This window comes from Pleuronectes platessa, chromosome 18, assembly GCF_947347685.1.
Source record: "Pleuronectes platessa chromosome 18, fPlePla1.1, whole genome shotgun sequence".
Taxonomy (NCBI): domain Eukaryota; kingdom Metazoa; phylum Chordata; class Actinopteri; order Pleuronectiformes; family Pleuronectidae; genus Pleuronectes; species Pleuronectes platessa.
The window spans coordinates 20,994,011-21,011,559 of NC_070643.1; the positions used below are offsets into that span (position 1 = coordinate 20,994,011).

At 45.4% G+C, this 17,549-nt stretch overlaps 1 protein-coding gene across 1 annotated transcript in view; it reads left to right on the forward strand.

Moving 5' to 3' along the window:
• The window catches only part of macf1a (microtubule actin crosslinking factor 1a), a 136,026-nt gene that overhangs the window by 46,553 nt on the left and 71,924 nt on the right, over positions 1–17,549 (forward strand). Inside the window, 1 exon segment of the mRNA XM_053446370.1 lies at positions 15,628–15,689. Coding sequence (XP_053302345.1) covers positions 15,628–15,689 — 62 coding nt within the window.

The window sequence follows — 17,549 nt, forward strand, 5'->3', positions numbered from 1 at the left end:
TTGCTTCACTTGTAACACACACACACACACACACACACACACACACACACACACACACACACACACACACACACACACACACACACACACACTCACACACAATTCTCCACTGTCTCTCTGTCAGTCTAACACACAAGTTAACCATCTCACTGAAACATCCTGAATTCCTCTCACACAAACACACACCTGCCCTCTGTACAACACACACAACGTAACAAATGCACATACAGACAGACACACAAACACACACACACACACACACACACAAGGCCAAGTCCCATAAAAATGAAAGTCAAAGCTTTCCGTGAGTTTCTTTACTGTTTGCTACTTAATAGGTTTAACGAGCTGACCTCAGGACAGTTTTACCACAGAGCCATTAAGGCCTGAGACAGAGTGAGAGGCAGAGCTGCTTCAGGTCAGGATTTATCAGAGGGGAGGACAAACTGCTACTGTTTGGAACTGACACGTTTGCACAAGGTGTTTGACTTTGTTTATGTTCCAGACGATTATAATAATGAGTTTATTATAGAAGGTTTTATGCTCAAGTCTACATTTATGAGTCGTGTAAGGGTTAAAGGTGACAGAGTCCCGCTGAATGGGGACGATCATGTGTCCTCTTGAGACGTCGGGTTAGAGAGACAGACGAGAGGAAAGAGGTCTCTGACGCCGGGACCCCCACGCCCCCCCCCCCCCCCCCCCCCCCGACGTCTCCTGATAATCACAGCTTCTTCAGTCGCTCGGGTCAAGTGCCCCAATGAAAGGCCAGAGGAAGGGATTGTGTGTGTGTGTGGGTGTGTGTGTGTGTGTGTGTGGGGGGGGGGGGTTAACATGAAGAGCCTGGTTGCCGTGGTTGTGTGTCGCTGCCTGTGTTTGTGTGTGTACTCTTCACATTCTTCATCGCCTCACTTTGTGTCTTCCTCCCGCTGCCTCGGCTTTTCCCATCGACTGACCTCGTGGTCCGAGGGCTTTTCTTCTACTTGTTCGTCTTTTTCAAAACACTTGAGACATCCTGCTCTTTCACCGCGACACACAAAGACACACACACACACACACAGACACACACACCCTTCCGAACCCTGTGTAGCACCTTTCATTCATTCTCGTCTGTGTCCATGTGGAGCAAAGGGAGAAACTAACAAATCACTTGTTTCCAGAATATAATAATATAAACATTAATATAATAACCAGGTGGAGTAGGATAAAATCTTGTTGTATCGTTCATGGTCCCCAGAGGATGAAGTCTGCTAGCTTTTTTCTAATTGTATAAAGCTTGCATGCTGATAAACTAAACTAACATGGTGCTGAAGGAGTTAACCCTGTTATTTATTCATTTTATACGTTGACTCATTTATCAGGAACAGGCCCATTAGGTCACTTTAGGGTAAATTCCCCGTAGTTAACTTGAAACTACAAAGTTTTTCAATATGGAATTTTTATTTTTTGATAGTTACGACTTTCATACATCATGAAACGAACGTGAAAGAGAAAAGTTTCTGTGTTTTTACAGACATTCGGGGATTTTCACATCAGAAGCTCAGAGTCTGGAGTTCACTTCTCTTTCTCTCTGTTTCCCTCGTCTCTCCCTTCTCACGTTCTCTTCTCTTTCTGTCTTTCACTTTCAACTCTCCTCTGTTGGTCTCTTGTTTTCGTTCCTGTTGGACTTTGAGCTGTGATCCGTCCTTATCTCGCCCTCTGTAGAAGTGCAGCTGTGTTAACCTGCTGGAGTCTCCCTCACTTTATCTGTCACCTTTTCCCTACTGCACTTCACCAATTCATCTCAGTTAAAGCTCAGTTTATCCTCCTTCCACTCAACAATCGTCTTTTCTCTTGTGGTTTCTATGCCTCTCTCTCTCTCTCTCTCTCTCTCTCTCTCGCTCTCGCTCTCGCTCTCTCTCTCTCTCTCTCTCTCTCTTTCCTTCTCTCGCTCATTAACCTGTCATTATGTAAGACCCTGAGACTGGATGAGGCTTCTCTTTTCTCACGGGGTCATAAATCTGGCAAAGTCCGTCCCCTCCCTCCTTTCTCACCGTCGATCCCGTGCAGCTCTTCCTCCTCCTCCTCCTCCACCTCCTCCACCTCCTCCATGCATCAAGCTGTGTAGCCGGGAGGTTTATGTTGTTTTCCTCTGCATCTAAACGACCTAAGTTAAGCAGTGATTTCAGGGTTGATGTGTCCATAAACCACAAGAGGTGACATGCCCTCAGTGAAGTCAACACACACACACAAACGTGACCCTTGACCTTTGACCCTGAGGAGGGCGCTGACCGGACAGTCGACACTGAGGTCATCACCACTGGTTGCTCCTGAGCCTGATGGTGAGAATCAGGGAGCGGCAGGAAGAGGTCAGAGGTCACATGGCCTCCCTGCTTCCAGCCTTTAGAGTTGGTTCATAAACCAAACTGTGTCATGTCCCATCAGCCATTGAACAGCACCAGTAATTAGTTTAAATAACTTTCTAAAGTGTCATAAGGCCCTTTTCAAATTGATTGATTTTTTTATCTGATCAGAAGTTGTAGTTATTGTGTCACTTTTCATTCTTGTTTTGTTTATATCTCGATCTTGCAGCTGCGATTTGTTTCTATTATAAACCAGATATCTTCTCATTTGGTGTGTGTGTGTCTGTGTGTCTGTGTGTCTGTGTGTCTGTGTGTCTGTGTCTCTGTGTTTGTGTGTCTCTGTGTGTGTGTGACCCAGAGAGAACCGAGCGTAGATTTTAATTTAATTCTTTGTTCTTCACTTTTGTTATGAGGGTGAGAGAGAGGACCGGGGGAATTCAGCTTTGTTTCCTGAACACAGGAGCTTTTGCACCGTGTGTGTGTGTGTGTGTGTGTTTCAGTTTTTTTTGGGTTGTGTTTTCTCGACCAAGTAGGAAACATTGTTGGACCCGTGCAGCAGCATCAGGGCCTTGACCCAGTTTGACCTCTTCTGACTCCCAAAGTTTATTAAAGACCTTTTTCTCCTTCGCTCAGAAACCTCTAATTCCCTGAAACAAATCAAACCCCTCAGGATTCAGGGAAGTGTCTTGACGTGATGTTTACAGGTTGATAAGGGACGTGAACCTTTTCTCACGGCGTCGACCTGTGTACGTCGAACACAGATTAGAGAGGAAGGAAACTGTTATCTCTCTCTGAGCTCCCAGTTAAAGCACTGGTTTAGGAAACTACAGCTCTTATCTGACCTCCAGCCGGTTTCAACTCCCCCTTTTTTCATCACTTCATCTCCAATACTCTGCCCCCCCGCCCAGTAGTTTGTGCTGTGTGTGTATTTGTGTGCGACCACGAGTCAACGCCTGTTAATCCATCCCTGTTAGTTCACCCGGGGGTCACACTCGTCTATATCCTCTCCTGTGTCATCCTCCTCTCCTGTCCTCTAATCGCTTAATGGCATCTCGGGGTATCTCTGTGTGTCTGTGTGTGTCTGTCTGTGTGTGTGTGTGTGTCTGTGTGTGTGTGTGTGTCTGTCTCTGTGTGGGTGTGTTCCTGTCTGCTCTTTGGAACGGGTGCAGCGATCCGTTTAGTCCTCCTGTCAAAACACAAGTTACTTAACTGTCAGCAGTTACAGCACAAGGAGCTTTTCATGTCTTCACACTGGAGGAGACGCAGCAGGAGACAGTGGACACTCCTCAGTTAACTGTCTCCATGAATAAATAACAAAAAAACAAATTCATATAACTGTGAGACATGCTCCTCGTTATGTTTATCAATTTGCAGTTTATTAGAAAAAGCCTGTTTCTTTATTGAAGTCCTAATTCTTGGACTTTGGACGTCAACAACTCCTTCAAACTTTTTAAATAAAACTACGTCTCAGCTTTTTATTAATATCTTTCTGTAAATGGCTTTGAAATCTAAACAACTCCTTTAAAATCTCCCAGATAAAGAGGACGTGGTTTCTGCTCTTCAGTTAACTGGAGTGTCAGTGAGGCCATGAGGCCCCCTGCTGTGTGATGATCCTCTCCCGAGTAACAGTCTGAGGCTTATGATGCCAAATCCATTTGTCTGGATGGAGCTGAACTGTGTGTGTGTGAATGTGTCACTGGGTATGTGAACAACAGTGTGCGATTGTGTTGTTTCCCTGGTGGTAATTGTTGTTGCGCTGGTAACTCAAAGGTTCAGTGTGATGGATTTATTAGAATCTATCGTTAAAAAGTAGAAGCTCCTCTCTCTGGGTTTGTCTGTTGATCACACACTAATAAAAACCATGATGAATATAATATTACATTTCTGCCAGTGGATCCTCCTGAATCCTGCTCACTGGGCCTTTAATAAAACCAGTGAATAGATGCTGACTCAACCAAAGTTGACAGACAACAGGATAAACAACAGTTTACTGGAACTGCAACAAAGAGTGACACCTAACTTTGTTTCTGGAGTTTTCAGCTGAATGAGTTTTATGCTGTAACACTGCTCTGTGTCTGGACCCAGGCTGCCCCCTAACTGCAGAGTTCAGTACTGCAGCGGAGAGGAGTTGATCTCCAAAGTTTGGATGCATTTCAAAGTGGCTCCAACTTCCTCTGCAGACGATGAATCAACTGTTTATCATTGTTCTGAAAAACAGAATCACATATGCACCACTCTCACTGTTTCAGGATGTTAGAGGACGTTTCAGTGGCTGAACACTAGAACTCCAGGTTCCTCTCTTTACTGTGTGTGTGTCTGTGTGTGTGTATGTACTTTGGAAAGTGTTTTCTTCCTCTCGTCCACATCCGCCTTGCTCCGCTCTCCCTTCATGTCAGAAACCTCCTGGTACTGAAGTCTGGATGTCGGATCAGGACTCTGGCGGCCGGCTCAGTTTCCAGACAGGAAGTGTTTCTGCTGCAGCTCTCTGGCGGAGAGGTGAGAGGTCACACAGCTGCTGGGGGACAGTGATGATGATGATGATGATGTCACGGTCACATGCACACGCAGCTGTGTGCTGACTCTGAATAGATGTTTTACTCACAGATAAAAAAGCACAGAGTTACACAACAAGTCTATCTGGTGAGCGGATTCAAAACAAGAGCGAATCTCTTTAAAAACACTGTTACACACAAATTGTACCTCATTATTTCGGATTAAGAACAATATTCTTAACACAACAATACCTGCAGAGTTTATGGTCGCACACGTGAAGCTGATATGAAACATGGAGGTCGTGGAGTTCAGTCCCAGCAGACAGGAAGTGGACGGATGACAGAGGAGGAGAGAACGCCGTGATTTTTATTTTTGTCCCTACGCTGACATTACGAGTCCAAGGTTAGAGGATTCATCACTCTGTCCTCTTTCCTCATCCTGCTCTCTCTCTCTCTCTCTCTCTCTCTCTCTCTCTCTCTCTCTCTCTCCTTCATCAACACATCTTCTTTCCTGTTTCCTCCTCCAGTTGGCACCACACGTACACACAGCTGTTAAATAGGTTTTAAATAGGCTGTTGTTTGAGCGTTTGTGCTTACAGTAAAACATGATTGTCTCGTGTGGTTGACGTGCTGCGTGTCTCCATATGATTTATGGATCTGATGCATCGCTCTGTGTGTGAGGAGAGAGATGAGTTCGGGGGGGGGCCGGCCCTCGTCTCTGGGTAAACCCACGATTCTACCTCTGCCCTTCATCAACATGCTTCTCCTCCTGCAGGATGAAGGTTTGTGTCAGGGTGACCTTGGCCGTGTCCAGGCCGTCTGTGTTAAAAGATGCTGACTGGGAGAACTGAGCTGTACTGGGAGGGTGGGGGTGGGGGGGGGGAGCACGAGACAGGCTGCAGCATTAATCACACAATAGGAAGCAGCGTATAGAGCAGAGGAATAATACAAGAGAGATCCACATGATTTGATTCTATGTAAGAAGGTTTTTCTGATAAAGGCAAAAGCAGAGACGGTGGAGACATCAGTTACAAAGGGTGTGTGTGTGTGTGTGTGTATGTCTGTGTGTGTCTGTGTGTGTCTGTGTGAGATTCCTCCCTCTGATATCTGAGTGAAAAGACTCATTCACTCACCAACACAAACAGCTGATGCAGAAGCTTTACAATAACTCTGCAGTTTCTCTCCTCCTCTCTCTTCCATCTCCTATCTCATCCCTCCATCTTTCTTCTTCTCCATCTCCTATCTCATCCCTCCATCTTTCTTCTTCTCCTTCTCACCCCCCCCCTCTCGTGTTGTCGGCTCATAGTGTAGTCTGACATCAGCCTCGGGCTTGGTTACACCCTGGTTGTAGCTGTGTGTGTGTGTGTCTTGGTAAGGTTTACAGACGCAGCATTTTCTACATGTCGGGTTGGGGGGGGGGGGGGGACGGTGCTTGACATTGGACCCCTGACCTCTTGACCTCTCGACACACACTCTGCACAGAGTCACGTGCACAGCAGCAGCTTCTAATTCAACCTGAGTCACATGTGAGAGGAGGAAACAAGACACTTGATGTGAGGGATTTTAATGCATAAAGGAAAAGTCTTTAAATTAAGAGAAACTGAATTATATTGTGTAGAATCGAACATAGATGTTAGAACATTCAAATATGAACTCTATTGAGCTTTTAAAAAATGATTTGAAAACTCAATAGTTGAAGGAAGAGTCGATATTGTGGCTCCTCTGTTTGTGGAAGGTGATAAAACACCAGGTCTGACGAGTGGATCAATAAAGCTGCTGTCGGATACTAGGCACAGTGTGTTCACTGGGAAGCTGCTGCTGGTTTGTGTCACACATGCTGGTCTCTCCTGCCCCACAGTGGCAGCAACACAGATGTGTGTAGTTGTTCAATTTGTCTCTTGTCACTTTTAAATCTGCTTCTCTGTGTTTCCTCTGATTTTGTCTCAATCACTGTTTTCATTCAGATTTCCCTGTTTTTTCTTTAATTTAAAAATCTGTTAATTATCTTAGTTAATTATCTTTTTATTTATGAATACAGCCGACTGTGGTCAAAGATATGTTTTTGTTTGTTTCGGGAGCTGTGTCCTGTTCTCTCTTTTTTGTTTGAAAGACAAATTAGTTTTTTAAACACAGAGGTCATCTTTGGCCAGAAAGGATTGTGGGTAATTCAGTTGTGTTGCATTAGGAATCAAGCAGCTGAGTCACTCTGTGGAAAACACTGGATCAACAGCTGGCGTCTGCATCACGTCTCCATTACCTCATGTGATCTGGTATTTGTGATGATCAGGAAGTGACTGACAGGATAGAACCATCACTGCCTTCTCCCAATAACCAGGGACTGGTTCCAACACTGCTTCATAATTAGAGTCTTATCATATTAATCTGATGAATGTTTATTAAATAGATGATTTAAAAAGATCATGACAGTGAGTGACGCTTGGAACTTAGGTTCATAACCCCCCCCCCCCCCCCCGTGACAGGGATGAAATGTCAGGTCAGTTTTTGTTGTGTAGTGTTTGTGTGTGAGTGTTGCTATAGGACTAAAATGTCAGTGGATTACGTTTCAGAGAAGAGGTGATAACTCGTCTACACACAGACAGACACACACACACACACACAGGAATCTCTGCAAGGTGAGACCCCCCCCCTGCCTTCTAGTCTGCAGCTTGAATCATGCTGAATCATGTGTCTATGTCTAAAACATCTACACACACACACACACACACACACACACACACACAGACACACAACCATGACTTTGGTTTAATGGCCTCCTCTGACACTTCTGAACACGTCGTCAAAGTCGGCAATCGTTCAAAGATAGCCGTGAATAAATATCACAGACAGGATGCATTGCTCACTCATAGCAACAGAGATAAACACACACACACACACACACACACACACACACACACACCACAAACTGCTGCCAACACATTGACATTGCATTTTTATGCAAATGCAAATGAAGTTGCTGGGAAACGCATAAAAACAATTGTCGAAAATCATAAAAGGCAAAACTAGAACTACACCTGACATTCAGAGGAAGATGAACATGAGGGTATTTCCCGTGTGGTGAGAGTGAGGCAACCACTCACACACACAGACACACACAGACACACACAGACACACACAGACACACACACTCCCATTTCCGTCTGTTTAGCCTCATTTAATTATTGTACCGGTTTTCTAACGGTGCACTGAGCAGCGGCTTCAGTCTGCTCGCTTGTTTCAGGGGATTGGAATTCACTGCCAGAGTGTCGGAGGGCGAGCGGCATTGAAAAAGAGAGAGAGAGAGAGAAAGAGAGAGAGAGGGAGGGAGGGGGTGTAAAGAGGGAGGGCATGTGAATGGAGAGAAGGACTTAGAAGTTTTTCAGCTGCAGTGGTTAATGGACTGAAAGAAGAGAGATGCTGCGGAAATTATAGTTTTAGAAATTACAGAGCGGTCTTCAGTGAAACGAGACGGATCCTTAAAGCGACTGGAAACTCTCTCCATCATGGATGACGCCGGCTTTTAGACTTTCCCCTGAGGCCAAAACTTTTTGTTCTCTCTCGGTTTATACTCGGTCGACTTTTCAGAAGTAGAGAACGGTTGCTCGTCCCGTGTGGACGTCTCTGTCGGAGGACATGGACTTTCTGAGCGACCCGGCAGTGATCACTCCCATCCTGGTTGTGACCTTTCACATCCTCACAGCCGCTGGACTTTGGTTTTACCGGCGCCGCCGCCGCCGTGTTCCCACGTTTCCACAAGGTAAACTAACCTCAGACGTTTCTCTCCTGATGAAAAGAAAAAGGATCATTTGTTCCTCCTCACTTTCCTCTCTCCTCTTCTGCTGTGGCTTACCTCCAGCAAAGAGGAGGGGACGATTGGACATCAGCTCCATGCGCTTCCTGTTTAAACCACACCCCTCCTGCAATGTCATATATCGAACTTATTTAGCTCAGCCTGTGTGTGCAGAGTTTAGCGTGAGGCTGAAGCGTTGGCAGCACGTTGCAGCGTCTATTTTAGTAAAAGGTGGAATGTAAAGAGACTCGTGCTGCCGTGAAGATCACCTCACTTCTCCTGGTTCCAGCTCCTGTTGCAGCGAGACACCTTCTTAATGCTTTTCTGTGCTTCAGGACTTAATTCAAGTGTCTCATCAGCCTCGGCTCCATGAGTCAGAGCAGCCGAATCTTCCATATTTGGCTCTTTGTAGAGAGAGGCTGTTGTATTTCATGGGCCTTTGACTCACGTTGTCACATTTATGTAATTCAACCTGCAGACTACAGTGTGTGTGTGTCTGTGTGTTGGTGTGTGTGTGTGTGTGTGTGTTTATGACATCATACTCTTCACTAAACAACGAGCTGCTGTGCTGCCAGTAAGCTGCTCAGTCCAGTCATGGGTCTCATTATTCAAAGCTAATGGTAAACACTCAGAATTAAACAGATTCCAGTTTGGTCAAATGTGTTATTTAGTTTAAGTTCTGCAAAGTTTAAAAAGTTGGGATGGAGCCTTAAAGAGACAGACAGGATATAAACCCTGGTACAAATAACCAGTGTAACTCTGGGCCTGTGTACTGGGTTTATTATCTTAACCACTTTGACCTGGTGTTTTATTCCGACCTTTGAACTTGTGCCCAGTAGCTGCTGGTGATCTGTGGAGCTTGTGTTGGTTCAGCTCCGTCTCCCACTGGAAAGACTGGAGCCCAGTTCTAGATGAGTCCTCACAGGTGGAGGAGGCATCTGGTCCCTGACACGTGTGTTTAATCTGATCTGAGTGCAGCCGCCGGGGCTCGGACTCACCAGGGGAGAAATAACTGAACTGACGTGACAGTGCAGATCGATGAGGCTGATCGATAGAGAGAGGGCAGCAGAGGGAAGTGACCAGTGATGGAGTCGTGTTCACAAAGTGTTAGAGGAACATGAACGAGTTGAATGGAGCAGAAATGAATGAGGAGATAAATACTGTGGAGGGAATAAGTGTCGCAAGGAAATATTAATATTCAAAACCTGAGAAATAATCAAAAAGTTCTGTTCAGTGAGCACGGAACCTTTATATTGATAATAATGTAATCACTACTGCTCTAATTAATACTGTGCATGTTGTCCACTGGTCACATGAGGGAGCTGTGCCCATTAGACTTCACTCCAGGATGCTTGTTTCTATGTGCTGTGTCGCTGTACTTTTTGCTGAAGCTCATATTTAAGTTTTTTTGGGGTGTTTCCATAAGTTTAACATGTCCCCTCGTGTCCTCTGGTTGATTTAAATACTGTCTGTGTGTCTCTCATATTGAGTGAGTGGTTTCAGAGACGTGTCCATGAGACTGATTCTGAGACCGGATTTCACTAACGTGTCAAACTTTCGTGTTTACTGGCTTGTTTGATCTCGTCTCTTAGTTGCAGACGAGCTAGTGATGTTTAACACAGCCGCAGTGTGTGTGTATGTGTGTGTCTGTGTGTGTGTGAGTGTGAGTGTGTGTGTGTGACACTGTGGTCTTATTTTCTCTTGACACAGGAAACACGCTGGTAGCCCAAGCTTGACAGGGTGTGGAGCTTTATACAATGAATGTGGTAAAAAATCTACACCTGTAAATTCTAGTGGTTTACACTTGAACAGTTGAAACTTTAAATTAAATGTTTAACACTTTTGGATTATGAGTCTGTTTGAGAGCAAGATTACACAAAAACATCTGAACAGATTATCATGGCAGTTGGTTGAAGGAAGTCGTATCAGGAGAGGAGGAGCTCGTTCAATCGTTTCACTGACTTGAACGTTGTGACACTTTTATGACATTTTCACAGTTTTCTCAGGGATGAATTATTGGAACTTGATGGAAAACCTTCTATATTCATGGGGTTATGTATCTGAGGGTGTGCAATGTGGTGCAGCATGTTTGAATGTCAGGGAACCGTTGAGTCCTGGATGAAGTCTGCACTCGATTGAGTCCCATTCCAGTTATTGGTGCAGTTGTCTGCTGTATTTAAGCCTTCAGGTGTGTCACTGTGCTGCAGGTGGGCAGATTGAATCTGATCTTAATCTGATGACGGGGGTTTGAAACCTACTGGACAGATGGCGAGTGAGTGACTGGGACATAGTGTCCACGAGCAAGGGGGAAAGAGAAAGTCTGGATATGTGAGATTTAAAAGAGGGATTTAGGGAACAAATTAAAATGTTGTCTCCTTCAGTCGGCGGATTTCTGCAGATCTGAGCTTTACAAACATTACATTTTTTTGAGTGTTTGTAGCAGTGAACGAGAGAATGAAATGACGAGTGAAGACTGGTGCCATCCTCAGAGTGTCACCAGAGAGAGAGAGGGAGAGAGGGGGGGGGGATAAACCCTGGGAGTCTCTCTGGCTGAAAGAGAAACTCAAATAGAAAGTGAAATAGGAGGAAGATGCAGGAACAGCAGAGGCAAAGAAGGACAGAGAAACATCCCTCCCACTTTGGATTTTAATTGAATCACACGAGCAGGAAACCAGAAGACCGGAAGACGGGGGGAAAAGAAAGGGAGAGCGAGAGAGATTAGAAGTGATAACGGGAGAGAAGGAGGGAGGGAGGGATAAGCACGCATGTCTGGAATTAGAGGAGTAAGCTGCGTCTGGTATTTTTAGTGTTGACGGTCCCTTAGAAATGGAAAGAAAGGAGACGGTGGAAGAGAAGAGGAGAGGAAGAATCTGAAGGCAGGAGGGAGCAGAGAAGAGGAGGACAGAGAAGAAGGAGGGATGGACGGGAAGGAGTGACGCTGCCTGTGGACTGAGGAAGAGGAGGAGCTTGTGTTGCTCAGTTTGTTGTGGCTCCATCGTGTGAGTCACTGTCTCTTACCTGGTCAGGTGTGTGTGTGTGTGTGTACCTGGTCACATGACCTCTCCAGGACTTACTGTTTGACTCCGTGACCACAGCTTTTAGTTTGTGCTGAGTCATTGTTTTATTTTAAAGAGACGACAGTGCAGAAATTATTCCGAGCTGCGTTGGCCTGGTCATGGAGCTGTTTTGAGAGAAGAATGGAAATCTGCCTCAAGGCTGTTGTTCACTGCTGACGACTCGTTGTGTTGTTCTTTGTGTACGTCACCTCTCCTCCCCATCACACACAGACACACAACCGCACTAATGACACAAACGACTCTTGTTCTGATGCTTTAAGAAAAGTCCAGCTGTCGATTCTCAGTTTTCTTTAGAAAGCAGCAGATCTAAAACCTGCTTTTTTCTTTTGTGCATAAGAAACCTGTGAAGTGTGCGTTCACCTCTTCAGGAGAATCAAATGTGATAAAAGGAGTAAAAGGCAAAGAAGCTGCGATACCAGCTCTAGTGGAAGTGTGTGCGTGTTTTCAAAACAAGCTTTTCTTGGAGTCGTCTGAGGAAGACTCAAGTGGATTACATAATCATAGACGGACATGGCCTGGATCTTCATATCTTACAGAGAATATCTCAACGAGCCTCAGTTCCTCCTGCACATCAGCACTTCCTCCTGTTCCGCTCTGTGACGAGGACAAACTGCCTCAAACTGTGGATTTACTTCACATCAACGCAAGGTCCCCTCCGGGCAGTGAACCAAAAACAAGAGCTGGTGTCAATGTCAGCGAGGGGAGCTGCAGCTTACCTCCGCAGAGCGAATCACTGCAGATAGAACGCAGATACACAGAGCAGCCACCCTGCAGCTCTACAGAGCCGCCGTCAGCTGAGGCCTGAGCACAGAGCGTCGGCTGGGGCCTGAGCACAGAGCGTCAGCTGGGGCCTGGACACAGAGCGTCAGCTGGGGCCTGAGCACAGAGCGTCGGGAGCTGCCTGAGCACAGAGCGTCAGCTGGGGCCTGGACACCGAGAGCGAGCCAGCAAGTGACACACAGAGAGAGAGAGAGGGAGAGAGAGAGAGAGGGAGGGACAGAGCGAGTGCACCACTGACTGGTGAGTTTGAAGAAGTGAGGCGAGGAGGGAGGAAGCAGCAAAGGAGGGAGGGACTGAAGGAGGCCGTCCTTCTTGGAACGAAGGGGGAGGAGCTTCCACTGACTTTGACACACACGTGTGAGAGCTGCTGCTGCTGGGAGAGAGAGAGTAAAGAGAGAGAGAGAGAGAGGAGGCCGGTGGAGAGAGGCCGATCATGGCAGCGATCGAGGAGAGAGGGAAACGGCTGAGACCGAACCAGCAGAGAGAGAGAAGACACCCCTCTAACTGGTAGTACTGGCCAGCGTCCTCCTGGTGGCTCACGTCCTGGATACGTCTCTCCTCTACCATAATAACCAGTGTGTTGGACCATGAGCCAGTATGAAGTGAGGGTGTGATCCCAGGAGGAGCACACAGAGCTGGACTATGTGGCCTGACTACAGGAGTGAATGTCAACTCAATGCTCACCTGTACTCGCTCATGTGCTGTGCAGGTCAGTGTCTGAACAATGTGTGGGTGTGTGTGTGTGTGTGTGTGTAGAGTAGCTGTTCACGCCGGTTGTGTACATGCTGCCGGTGTGTGGAGCACCTCATGTCAACACGTGCTCCACTGTGTGTTTGAACAGTTCCCATTTGTGCACATACTGGTGACAACAGTTATTCTAAATGTGGTCTCCATTAATCATTGTGGGTGTTTGTGTGTGTGTGTGTGTGTTTGTGTGACCAGGGGGGTGTGTGCACGTCTTAACAATGGCCTCCTCTGTAGATGAGTGAATGAATGAACTCCTCTCTGTAGCTGTCACTCTCACATTCCTCCTGTCATGTCCACAGATTTTCACATTTTGGATTTATAACTCTCAATACAACATTTAAACAAACCCGACAACAAGTCCTAACATGGTAAATCATTAACAGTCAACTGATACAGGTGTGTGTGGGTGTGTGGGTGGGTGTGTGTGTGTGTGTGTGTGTGTGTGTGTGTGTGTGTGTGTGTGAGTGTGTGAGTGTGTGAGACCTATAACAAGTCAAAGCCTGAGTGTTTCCTCTGGGTTAACTAGCTCATCTACCCGGGCAGGTTTTTAGAAGGGAGGCGTGTTGCAGTGGTGAAACTATTTAGCAAGAGCATGTTGAAATATCAGTTTTCTGCCAGGGGGCTTGACCTCTGTGTAAACCCCTTAGTGTGTCTGTGTGTGTGTGTGTGTGTGTTGTGCGGTGCTGAGATTGAGTTTTATCCAGTCCAGATATTTCACCCACTAAATCCTAAATCCAGTTTCCTCTGTGGAAATCCTCTCTACTTTCGGAGCTCGACAGTTGCAGGTGTCGGAGTTGTTGTGTGGAAATCTGTCAGAGTGTGTGTGTGTGTGTGTCTGTGTGTGTGTGTGTCTGTGTATGCACGTGTGTAGAAAGTAAAAGAGAGATAACCGAGTCTCTGAAGGAGGAAGTGATACCGTTGATGCTCTCGGCTTCTCTCCCTCGTGGCTTCACCGGGGCAGCTGATAAACAACAGGCAGGAGGGGGGGGGGGATGTACCTGCTGCACGCCGGCTTCTGATTGGCTGAAGCTGAATCTGGAGGGAAAATCCTGTCTGGTGTTGATATGAGAACTCGTCACTTAACATTAACAGACTAAAATATAATAATATACTATAATTATATTTAACCTATGTATCAAATAAGTTCAGGGAAGGTTATGTTATTTATGGCGGCAGAATAATGGCTTTTTATAAGATTAGTAAAATGAGATCAGAGTTTTGGCTGTTTAATAATTTGGTCGTGAGAAATTCTTCATATATATTTTTTTTAACCGTTGCTTCAAATGTTTTCAATGTTAAACAGTTGGTTTGCTGAATTGAGCTGAAATGATTAGTTGATTAATAAATGGTCAGACAATCATCAATTAAAGGATAAGTGAAAACTAAATGAGGACATTTATTAATTGGTTGATTCATGGCAAAGCAACTTGCAGATTAATGTATTAATGATTTTTGGCTACTTATTATTATTGTCACTTTTGGCAAAGTGTTACTACTATAGAGAATTCCCTCATTTGTCATACTTGGCATATAGATTCTACATTTCATTGATTTATGGTCTCAAACATCTTAAATTAAACTTGTAGAACATCTGGTGTGAGAGGAAGCTTCCCTCTCCCTCCACCAGGAAGTCAGATATTCAACAGAATGGCGGGAATGGAAAGAGAGAGGGGGTCTGTGTTTTCTCTCAGACAGACTGATATGAGCCTGGAGAGGAAGAGAGGCTCCGTGTGGTGAGGAAGAGGAGGAGGAGGAGGAGAAGGAGGTGGTGGTTGTGGTAGATAACACAGTAGTGGCCCAGCATCAGGCTCTATTCCTGGCCCGGCTGCCTCACTCCTCTGGCTCGTGGAGGACTGGCTGCAAAATCACACCTCAGCTCCGGACTCACACGGAAACTTTTACAAAGACAGATGAGAACTGATCTGAGAGCAGAAACACACAATCAGAAACATGTCGGGTAACAAGAGAGAAGGAGTTAAATGTCGTCAAAGTGAAACAACACAGCTGTGATGGACTGGAGGTGTGTGAGGTCACAAGAGGTCTTGTTTCTTATCAACCTGCCTTCGTGTTTCACATCAGGTCATAAACGGCTTATTCTCCACTCAGAGATAAGACACGTGTAATAACAGCCGAGAACACAAAGTCCTCCAGTTCCCAGTTTGTCTTATTGGTTTGATGAAGTGTGTGAGTGAAGAACTGGGTCTTTTCTACATAGACAACCTTTAATTATAATTCCCAGGTTACTTTATTCAGTATCCCTCCTGTCCTGTTGTCAGTAAACCCTCAGAGACTCGGATCCTCTCCTCACCTGAGCTGGATCTGTGTATAGATGCTTATGAGCATATGGATTTCAGATGATGTTATTAACCTCTTTTCCCTTTTTCTCTCCTCTTCTGTTTCTCCTCCAGACGAGCGGGACAGGGTGCAGAAGAAAACCTTCACAAAATGGATCAACAAGCATCTCATCAAGGTCTGTGTCTGTTCTGTGTGTCTGTGTAGATGCAGATCTTGACCTCGACCTTGACCTCTGCTCTGTGTGCTTAGTCCCACTCACTGAACGGTGGATATATTACCCATAATCCCCGGCCTCCTGAACCAGAGGACTTGTAGTTTCTGACCATGTGATCCTTGACAGAGTCGATGACCCTCAAAGGTCTCAGCTCATAAAGGAGCTGTGTCTTAAACCTTAAATTGAATGTGAGTTAACTTCCTGCTGCTGTAAAGCAATAACAAATCAAATGAGTGAAATAAACAAACTCATATTTAAAGGACTATTTATTAAACTTCCTGCTGCTCGGTTTCAAGCATCTGTCCAGTTTCCTTCTTCCTTGAGAAACGCCTCTGAAGTTCCAGGATGTTTAATCTCTCTCCTCCGTCTGGCAGCGCTCACACGTCCGTCCTGTTTAGTGTTGATCAAAAAACGAGTGTGTGTCTGGAGTAAATATTTAATGGTGATATTGAATTAAAGGAATGGTCTACTGGAAATGCAGATGTTAAATAATAGATTGTCGAGCCAGGATCTCAATTGCTGCGTCGATAAAGAAACATCAGAGGAGATTGAATCTGAACAAGCAGCTGCATAAAGACCTCATCTGTTTAAATACCTGCAGCTCAATCTGTGTGTGTGTGTGTGTGTGTGTGTGTGTGTTTGTGTCTGCCCTGCACCGTGCACAACACATCACGCACAATATGTGAACATCAGGTAAAAAGCTGACTCACTGATATCTGTGAGTGTGTGGAATATGGTGCAATAAAAAAAAATACAGATCTAGCAGATTTACATGTGATTTCTGCTGCTGTATGAAAGATAAAACCACAAATCTGTATCTGAGATTATGCAGATTTAAGTTTATATGTTTCTAGTATAGTTTTAAATATGTGTCCAGGGGAATGTGAGGGAATCAAGGGGCTGCTGGGCCTGAGCGGAGGTTTGTGCTCTGCTCTGCTCCTCTAGTTCTCTCAGACTGTAACTCTAGATGTGTTCAAAGACAGCTGCCTGTGTGCATACACTCCATCATATCCATAATGTACAGTACATATACCTTCTGTCACACCTGCTCCGGCTGTGTGGAGAGAACGTGCGGTATGTCTGTCACGTGGCGTAACTGACCCCATAACTCTGGAGCAACTGTCGTCACAGCCGGTGGAGGAAACTCTATCAGCTGCCAGAGCCTCACCAGCTGTGAATGTGGGTCACAGGTGAAGACACACAACTGCTGGGCTTGAACATTGAAGTGAGTCAATGGACAGAATATCAAATGGCTTGAGTTATTTCTTTGAGCCTCAAATATCAAGAACATCTACTTTCCAATGTTGTGAGATGTAAATATTTGCTTCGTCATCTTTGTTAATGGACATGTTTAGGTTCTGGATCTTTTGATTGGACCGAACCAAAAATATGAACATGTTAAAATTGGATTTTGGGAAATGTGAAAGACAGTTTTCACGTTGTTTGGTCACATTGACTTTCCCAGACACTCTGGCAGAGCTGCCTTAATTAAGTAGAAGGACAAACTTCAGGGTTGTGAGGAAACAAGAGGATGAGTCTGACTCCATCAGCTGGAATCCAGAGGCACACAGAAAGAGGCAGAGCTGAGGTGGAAAGGAAGAAAATGAATCTCATGTTACGTAAAGAAGATTCAAAGACAAAGACACAGGAACCAGACAAAGTGAGACTCTTTGAACTGAGCTTCCTATCGGGTGACATCAGTGTTTGCTCTGCGGGACGACTGGTATGTTCTCTAGCTGCTCAGGTGTGCAGGTTGTTAACAGGTGTGTGTGTGTCTGTGCAGTGCAAACACAGGGCCAGTATAAACACTGTGGCCTCCCA